Source organism: Rhincodon typus, chromosome 1 (assembly GCF_021869965.1).
Source record: "Rhincodon typus isolate 14 chromosome 1, sRhiTyp1.1, whole genome shotgun sequence".
NCBI lineage: Eukaryota > Metazoa > Chordata > Chondrichthyes > Orectolobiformes > Rhincodontidae > Rhincodon > Rhincodon typus.
The window spans coordinates 126,841,354-126,851,549 of record NC_063332.1 but is presented as its reverse complement, the minus strand read 5'-3'; the positions used below and the strand labels follow the sequence as shown (position 1 = coordinate 126,851,549).

General features: G+C 37.8%; 1 protein-coding gene across 3 annotated transcripts in view; it reads left to right on the top strand.

Annotated features, from left to right (window-relative positions):
* Positions 1-230: 230 nt before the first annotated feature.
* Positions 231-10,196, top strand: part of LOC109921991 (caspase-6-like) — a 30,412-nt gene continuing 20,446 nt past the window's right edge. The window contains exons 1-2 of one of the 3 annotated variants that reach the window (XM_020522017.2): positions 231-465; positions 9,857-9,898. In XM_020522017.2, the coding sequence (XP_020377606.1) occupies positions 444-465; positions 9,857-9,898 (64 nt within the window). In that variant the 5' untranslated portion in view covers positions 231-443. The other 2 variants (XM_048595321.1, XM_048595328.1) reach the window with 2 other exon arrangements.

Sequence of the window (10,196 nt, the reverse complement as noted above, 5' to 3'; positions counted from 1 at the left end):
CCGAGTCAATATCAAGTTGCTGCCTTTCTATGGTCAAAGCGCAAGTGAACATGCCCAAGGTGCTGCCCCTCCTTGAACAACAGACTCAGCGCGAGCTGGGACAGGTGCAGCACGAACTGCCTCCGGACTCGACCACACCTGCTGGCACCAGGGTGATTGACAGCCGTGTGGGCCAATCACCGGCGGAGCAGGAGGCGGGGCTTCATTGGCTTCCAGGAAGCGCATGCTCAGGGAGAGACAAAGACCCGGATTGAAGGCGAGAGAGAAAGGGAAAGAGATAAACAAAGAGAGACAAAGGAGCCTGGAGAAAGAAATAAACAGGGGGGGGGGGAGAAAAGAAAGAGTCAAGTAGAAAGTGAGAGACAGAGGAAACGGGAAAGAGAAAAATAGAGATAAAAGGAAGGAGACAGACAGACGACACCTCACAGAGCGGCACCGAGCCCATGGCAGCGAACCAGGAGACAGGTACTGAGAGCGGACCGGGACCGGGACGTCAGGCCGCCTTCTTCCGCCCACCGGGTGGCATCTGTGATTAGGGCCCGGGACAGCTCGATATCGTCCCGCTTTTCCTGTCGGTGTCCAGGGTCAAAGATGGTCAGTCTGAGAATCGGAATCACTTTCTAAGGCGGCGCTTGACCTTCTCCTCCCCCCTCCTCGGGTACCTGGAGCCCCTCTTTAGCAAAACAACACACTCCGTTTGAGGACAGCGGTGTCCTTTGTGTCTCTTCTTTCCCCTCCCCCACCCCCGCGAACAGTCTGGCTGCTGGAGTGTGTACGGTCAGGAAAATGCGCTCACAGCAACTTGCCACGACTTCTCGGGCAACACAAACCCAGTGACATTCACTGTCTGAAAAGAAGCGGACTGTACAAATACATGCGGAAAACAGTAGGTTTTAAATGCTATTGTCATTGCTAAGCTGGATTAGCCAACCTAGGTCGCTGTAACGTATTTTTAAAAAAAATTATCGTGACGCATAACCAGAGTGAGCAGTTATGATAAGAATGTATGTGACAAAATTGAATGTGCAGTTGAGCTAATAGTCAGAATCTGGTTGTAAGACTGGCGTGATACTGCGGAGGAGCCATGTTGGAGGTGAGATGTACACAGAAACGAAAGCAAGCAGCCTTGTATACTCCATCAGTTCTGTCATCCCTACTTCATTATATAACTAATGTATGAAAGTGTTTTAGCGAAATTGATGTTGAAACACAGTGTGGAGCTGGAGGAACACAGCAGGCCAGGCAGCATCAGAGAACCACAAAGTTGATGTGTCGGGTCGGGACCCTTTTTTTTCAGAAAATTTTTGAAAAGATTTCTGAAGAAGGGCCCTGACCTGACTCCAGCATCTGCAGTTCTTACTATCTCTGATGTTGAAGCACTTTTTTTTAAAAAGTATTCCTCAGATTGTTTTCACCCTAAAGGATTGTTTGTTGTCTAGGAGGTTAATCATTGTCAATTCCAAGAGTGCCCGGCATTCTCCGAGGCTGGGAGACGGTAAGGACTGCACATGCTGGAATCTAGAGTCAATAAATGTGGAGCTGGAAAATCACAGCCAGTTAGACAGCATCTTGAGCAGGAAAGTCAACGGTTCGGGCCGAAAGGAGCTTTTCCAGCTCCACGTTCATTGCTTCTTCGAGACTGGACGTTGCAACCTTACTTAAAGGGAAACTGAACGTGCACAAAAATGAAGAGGAAGGTTAGTGACAATATCCACAAAGTGTAGCGAGTGGCAGCTTGCAGCTGAAGGAATAGAGGAGTGAGAATATACAAATTCATTCTCTTCTATTGTATGTGTATGCCCCAGAAATGTAGGAGGATTGGATGCAAGAAGCTTGCAAAACTGGGTGCAGTTGCACGCTTGAAAGCGAACTTTTTTTTTGCATTTCTTTAAATGCGTCGTCACTTTTTTAAAGTGTGGATGCTTTCTGGTTTTTATCTCTGCCTTCATCAAATGGGTATTGCCACATTTAAATGCAGGTGCAGTTGGCATGACCTCTGGTCAGGTGCCGAAGAAGATGAATGACTTTATGGGGTTTCTAGAAAAACAAAGTACGATGAACAATTTAATTTTCAAAATGGAGTAGAAAAGACTGGATGGCTAATTTTAATTTCAGTTTGTGAAAAAAGTAAAACAGTGTTTCCTTCAGATTAGGAGAATGATTGGATGAAATTTTGTGCCATTCAGCAGGATTAAGTATTCACTGCTCTGTATAATTAGTTCTAGATAGATGTTACTGCTTTCTATTGAATCTGATCATTACCAATTAGAATTGATACCACAGAGCTGAAGATTAAAACAATAGACACTGGAGATAAATGATGTTTCTTGGGTCTGTCAAAATACATGGAGTTGAAACAAAGAAAATAGTGTATTTGCATGTAGATATGACTGATTTAGTTGTGAGAATGTAAAATTCACCATTTCATTGATGCTGTTCATCTTCCTGTTTTGAACAGGGGCCCAGGAGATTTTCCTAATTTTCCTCTTGTAATTCACCTCTCTGAAATTAGGTGACAATTATTATTCTTTTACTGTTTAAACCAGTTTTTCACCATCTAGGTGTTTTGCCATTTGCAAGGACTACCCAATCAGTTCTTTCCACAACCCAGGTAATGATCTTTTGGACCATTTAAAAACCTTCAGAGGAGCATTCCTGTTAATCTTGTTCAGTTGACGATGTCAAATGCCCATTATTCTTAAAGTAGCATCTGAATGCAGTACTTTCTTCTAGGCACAGAAAGGAACTTTCAATGCCATACCAGCTTCAATGAAGTTCATTCTCCAAGACTGAATCCAAGTTAATTATTTCTACTATACTTGGATTATAATGAAATCTGTTAATATTTTAATAAATATAAAGATGTACACGTAACCTTTTATTCTGAATCACAATTACACCCTCACTTTGTCAAGGCTCTAACTAGACTAATATTTAATGTGGATGTGCTTTAACTAAAAAGATTTATAATCTTTTCAGATATATTTAGGTTCAATCCTGCAATTGCTGTATTTAAAGACTTTTTTTTGTCCATAAGTATTAAAAATATTCCATAACTTTCAACTTTTCTCTATTAGCAACAGATCCCAAACCAATGTTCTGAAACAAAGATAATTTCAATCTTAAATATTTTGCAGATCTGGATATGGAATGAGGAGGGCTTACTTCAATTTTAATGGATGTTTTACATTAAATGTTGGATTGAAAACCCGCTAGACTGCAGTTTTTGTCTTGTCGTGGTCTCTCGTCATCAGATGAATTAATAAAGCAAGCAGTAAATATGTTTGCTTCAAAATGGGGAAAAAAAAAAGGACTAATAATAAATGAAACAGATCAAATTCAGAAATTGTGAAGGATATTTTAAAAAAGAACTTGTTTTTATGTATGTTCTATTCAAGTACATCTGAAGACATACCACATGTTCAGTTCTCTCATGAAAGCTATTTTTGTGAAGGGTGAGTGAGGCAAGTTTAAACTTGCCATGCAGGCAGACTTGATGTACGTGTTACATATTTGGTGTATTTTAAACTTGAACACATTTAACTTTTCTTATCATGAAATTTGTTTCCCAAAACTAGTAAGACCTGCTGGACTGGTGTCTCTCACTGCCACTTTTTAAATGGCATATTTTTGGTGTGTCATGCTATCTGTAACTGCAGTGCATAAAATGATGGCTTATTCTAGTACAGTTTATTTCTGGAAAGACTAGGCCAGGTGTGTTTAAATTTTAGATGAATGTAGATTTGTTGTCGTGAAAGGTTTAATTTTTAGTCAAGAAGGAAGTCCTGTTGTCTTTGATTTCTGTAGTAGGTGAATGATCATTCTTGTTAATTCAGTTTTTTGTTTGAAACCAATAATTATCCAATGGTTTGAATTAAACAGTTTTAAAGCGCTGGATGGTTTTTCTCCACAATTTCAAATTACATTAATTTAAAGTTACCAACTTTAAATTAAATGCAGATTATAAGGGTTTTTAGTGTCAGCAAAATGCAAATTTGTACATTAATGTACTCCTTATACTTTAGCTAAGATTAAGTGTAATCTCAACTGCACAAAAAAATCTTGCACAAAATGCAAAGTCTCAAAATAGTCAATGAAAGGCCATTTATTCCTTGTAAACTTGCAATTGTTATCTGTTCATGGTGGCTGGTTTGTTTGATTACTTTCACTTTCTTTTTATGTACATAAATTAGAATTTGAATAGTTTTGTTATATTAATAGCAGAGGTTAGAATCAATAAGTTCATGTCTTGTACAATAGTGCTGTAAAGCAATCAAAATTGATTGCAGACTGGGATAGGCAAGGTGGTTGTGCCTTGTAGTGTTATAAAATAATATCCTATTCCAATTCAGTTCACACTGCTGTTTGAATTCAGAGCACGTGATTAAATTATGAAAGCCTTTCCTATGTCACTGCACAATTGGAATAACTACAAGCATATAAATTTGGTATTAACAGAATAAACCACAGATTCAGCCATTTTAAGTAGCATATGGGCCAGAGTGTTTCAGAAACACAATGTTTCACTGGGTTTAGATAACACAGAAAATACTGTTTAGTGTGTCACCTGAACCGCTACACCTGTTGTGTGATTATATAAACATCTTTGAGCACAGATATTTATCTTTTAGAAGCAAGAATCTGTTGGCCCAGATTTTGCTAGGAGTGTTGAGCAAATGCATGATTTTTGCACTTGCCCGTAGTCTGTTATTGGTGTTTTGCGCAAGTTCCCATCGGCCAAACAGCAGTGGCCTTTGTGCGACAACAACTGTATGTCTCCTTAACCAATCAAATTGAAGAATTTTTAAAAAGCAGTGCATCTGAAGCAGGAAATATGAGTATGTTTATTTCGAGGCCAAATCAGGGACATGGGAATAAACTGGAACAGGAAAAAATGATTGGATAGCGAATCATCTAAGAGATGAAGAAAATAATGCACTTTGATATAGGCGGTGGACATATGACTAGTGAGATTATTTTGTAGTAGTTGAGATACATTGCTGGAATGCATTATTAAATCACAATTACAATATCTGTTAGCTGGGCACCAGATTTGGAGAGATTACAATTCTAACAAACTGGGGCACAAGTTGAGGGCAGGAATAATTTGGAAAGTGATATCTTGCAAACCTGAACAAAATTTTGTTTTCTGAGTTGACATTTTGATTTTAAAGTCTAATTCTAAATACTTTTTGTGTTTCAGTCAATGACTAGAATGTTGCATTCTTATTTTTTAAAAATGTAATGTTTTCTAAGGAAACTTACACTGAAGCTCCACTAAATAATGCATGTTAAGGGGAAAGGAAGAGACTATTTGAGAGAATTGTATGCAATCCTAAAATTATTTTGTGGCTAATAAATTATGATTTATGTCCTCTATTTGCTGTATGTTTTTGTTTTAAATCATTAGATTCTGGAGAGATACTGGAAGATTAGCGATTTTTCCCAATCTGACACCCTTATTCAAAAAGGGAGGGAGGCAAAAAGCGAGTAACTGTTGGTCAATTAGTCTAACATCTATTGTTGGGAAAGTATTGGAATAAATTCATTAAGGAAGTAATAGCAGAACATTTGGAAAATCATATATCTAACCAAGCAGAATCAGCATGTCTCCATGAAAGGAAACTTGTGCCTGATTTAATTTAGAGTTGAGTGTGTTGGTTTTTTTTCTTCTTCTTGTTTGAGGACATCTCAACCAATGCAGATAGAAGGAAACCATTAGATGGGTTATATTTGGACTTCCAGAAGGCATTCGACAAGGTACTTGAAAAAGGTTAAGTCATATGATAAGAGCCCACAGTGTTGGAGGTGGTACATTGTCATGGAAAGAGAATTGGGCACGAAACAGCAAGTGGGGATAAGCGGTTCTTTTTCAGGTTGATGACATGTAACCAGGAGGGTTCCACAGGGATCAATGCAACTGGGACTGCAACTGTTTGCAATAATAATGACTTGAGGGAAAGAAAAGAATGTACTGTAGCCAAAGTTGCATCAACACAAAAATAGACGGAAAAGCAGGTTGAGCGGGATACAAACCGCTGACAGAAATATTGATAAATTAACGGATATAAAGTTGGTATAAGATTAACAAAGTCTTAGCACAACTGTTTAAGGTGCTGGTGAGACCACATCAGAAGAACTGTGAGCTGTTTTGGTCACCTTTAAGGAAAGATATCACTTCACTGGAGGTGGTTCCAAGAAGGTTCTGTAAAATGATCCCTGGTTTGGATGGATCGTCTTGGGAGCAAAAGCTAAACAAGTTGCGACTCTGCTTACTGGAGCTCATAAGAATGAGGTGATCTCATTGAAATGTAATGGATTCTTAAGGGGTTTGATGTGGTAAATGCTGAGAGGATGTTCCCGCCCTTCATGGGAGAGTTTAAGACCAGAAGGCATAGCCTCAGAGTAATGGCAATTTAAGACTGAACTGAGAAGAAATCTCTTTCAGAGGATTGAGGATCTTTGGAATTCCTTGCCACAGAACTGTAGGGGCAGAGTCTGTATTTAAGACTGAGATAGATTCTTGATCAGTAGGGGATTCAAACTTTGAGGAAAAGTTTGGAAAGTGAACAGGAGGAATGTTCTACCATTCAACAGGATCATGGCTTATCAGACAAGTTCAATAGGCTGAATGACCTATTCCTGCTTTCTATTTCTTGTGGTCTAAAATTTAATAAATTGCTTTTATAAGGAAAAAATTGTTGAACGCACATTTACGATTCGTAGCTGAGTAATAGCACTTACTGCTGACCTCTGAAAGCTACTTGTAAAGTACTAGCAGTCCATGTGATGTCGGTGTTTTTTTTTCCCCTTTCTGATTGTCATTTTTGAATCTGCCACGGAGTTGAGAACATCTCCAGTGATGCCATCAAGCAGCCAATTACGTAGAAGAATTATCATAGATAGCAAATAGCACTTGTTATTTTGTTGCTTAATTCAATTCATGGATATTAGAAACTGAATTGTAAACTGAGGAAATATATACTAAACAGCTTATAATGGAAATATTCAGCAGTACAAATAATTTTCTAGAGCCAGAAATTGTTAGAAGTGGGTCTGAATTAGTATATAGTTTAAAACCCCAGTTAACACCTCATTATCAGGCCTATTGAGTATTTTAAGGATGTTCTGCTTTTTATCTTTTCAGATGTTTCCAACACTAATAATACAGCATAAAAAGAGTTCTTGTTAGTGCAATGACTTCTAAAAAGTTGTTGACTACTGTTTGCAGGGACCTCAATCAACAGTAAGCTCTGTCGAGTGATGGGGAGTAAAGGACAGTGGTTTTTCTAGATTTTTATGCTTAACTGCATGTCTGCAGATTTCACAACTTGCTGTTAGCTCCACAGGTTATTGACATTGAATGCTGATGAGTTTTCCATCAAATAAAATTTTAAGTACCAAATATTCATAGTTTTATATAACAAATAGGCAAAACCCCTTTTTTTTGGATTTAAAAGGAAACTAACGCCCACCTACATTGTACATGCCAAAATGCATCAAATTTCAGCATTTATCTCTAGGGAAGAGGGGGATGGTGGGAGAAACTTAGCCCCTCGAATATAGTTTTTCTTTTTGTCCTGCCTTGACCTTGAACTGGGCACTGTTCTGCCTTCGTTGTAGATTCTGACTAATGTAAGAAGTTATTAATGGTCTGGTCGCAAATACAGAAGAGTGGAAATGGAATTTAATCCAGAGAAGTGTGAGGCACCATTGAAAGTTTTCAGGTGATAGGAAAATTTGAAAGTATTGTGAACCTTGGGGAGAATAGTGCCTTCAAAAGGTCCATTTGGTCTGCATTGACACTGAACAGCTTACTAACTGCCATTCGCCTGGTAACCCTGCATAATGTTCCTTTTTAAATAACAGTCTAGTTCACTCTTGGAATGCCTCAATTAAACTCACATCCATCATAGTCTAAAAATGCAATTCAAGTTATAACCACTTGCTGCGTGAAGAAGCTTATTCTCCTTTTTGGCTTTTTTTAACCCAGCTGATTGTTTGTTTGAAATTTCTGCCCTTTTTTGCTTTCAATCTTTCCACCAATGAAAACGGTGTTACCCTTCAACTTTATCCACATGCCTCATGACTTCACATACCCCATGGTTTTGAATTCCTGTATCAAATCTTCTTTCGATCCTTCTTTAAGGGAAATAGTCCCAACTTCTCTAATCTTTCCAAACTGAAATACCTTTTCCCCAAATTGCTCTTGCGAATATTTTCTGCACCCTCTCCAATCCAACACTGGATATAATAGTTCAATTGAGGCCAAACTAGTGTTTTATACAAGTTTTAAGATGCCTTTCTTGCTCCTACTAAAGTCAGTATTCTTACTGATGAAGCCTACAACGTGATATGCATTATTAACAGCACTGACAACTTTAGCAAAGGCAAGCTTGGCAGGTAATTTATGCACATATACATCCAGGTCCCTCTGTTCTAACATCTGCTTCAGAATTGTACCTCTTTTATATTGTCTCTCAACATTCATCCTACTAAAATGAATCACTTCCTATCTCTCCACATTGAACGTCATCTGTCCAACCATTCCACCAATCTGTCAATGGCTGCTTGAAGCTCTACGCTATCTTTCTTAAAGAGCAAAATGCTTCCAAATCTTTCTTTGGTTGAGAGGTCAATAATTACACTGAACTTTAATTCTTCTAAAAATTACTTCAAGGGGAGTTAAGGCTGGATTTTTTTTTTGAATCTAGAGCATGGTAGTAATCTGGAATGTGTGGCTAGAGGCATAAAATCCCTGAAGACACTTGGATATGTGTTTGCAGTGCTGTAATTTAGAAGGTTGCAGACAGTTGTATAACTCTTTCTGACAGCATTGGATTTCTTCCTCTTTCATAATTTTGAATATTTATGTTTCTCCTTGATTTCTAAGTATTGTTGCATTCAGGGTCACTTTTCAATTGTCGTCATTTTCCTGCTATTTTAACTTTGCTGAAGTTATTGGTTGTTGTTTGCTAGGTTTTTATGTTGATATATATGTTCCATATTTTGTGCATAAACAATAAGATTCCACGAGTTAATTCTTTGAGTTGTGAAATACTCTGGCCTATACAAGTATACAAAGTATTGGAGGTTGGGTAAAAGAGATTGCAAAGAATTCAAAAGTGGAAAAGGTAGTTTTCTGAAGATTCTTTCTAGCAGACCATGGCAAATAGTTTTGATTTGTAGCAGTTAATCTGCTTCTGACTTCCAATGACTATTTTCTATGACAGCATCTGAGATATAAAAATAGGAAGTGTACACTTTTTTTTTCTTTTTCTGTATAAATTGGAAAAAATCAAATTTACTTACTAGATAATATGATCATTGAAATTAAATAACTCATTATTTCAAATTGAACTCCAAGAATGGGCTAGATTTTGCAGCTTGCAAAAGAGTAAAACTCACTGCTGACCACAATGATCTAACCATTTCTGAGACATGGACTTTCCCTCTTTCCAATCTGGCAATTTTAAATCCGACATCAAATCAGTGTGATCTTGAGGTGTCCAGCAGCAATGGTATTATCAAGCAGGAAAAGCAGCCTTTGTAGATTATTTTCTAATCAACTTGCCCAAAAATGCTATTGCACACTTCTGGGCCAGATGGGACACGAATCCAGGCCTCCTGGTTCAGGGATAGGGGACTACCACTGCACCACAAGAATCCTCATGCAGCCTTTGCATTCTCATTGCCAATAAATCAGGTCGATTAAAAGGACTGATTACTGTTCATGTCTAATTTACTTTTGAGTTGAACATGCAGTTAGTCCACTAACTGCCTCAGCTGCTATATAATTAGATCTACTGTCAATATTGAGCTTTTCCTTGCACTAAAAATATTGTTTTATTCCTAGTTGTCATTCAAGATGGTAAATCTGTTGAACAAAATGCAAATGGTAAGTAAATGTTTTTTATTTATGAAAAATAATTCAAGAATTAACAATATATTGCTAACTATACACTTGCAGGTTGGAATAATCAGTTTTTTTGTTTAAAACTGTTTGACAAGATCACTTCCCTATTTTTAAAAGCAGAACTGTCGGTTTTGATGTCTTTATCACCATAAAGTCAAGACCATTTGTTTCTGTTTGATTGTTGATATTGTTTTGAGTCTTGACGCTCCAATTGAAATTGTCCAGCTTAAGGTATGAGCTGCAGTATGAGGAAACTGAACTAGTGTAAGTAGTCATTTAG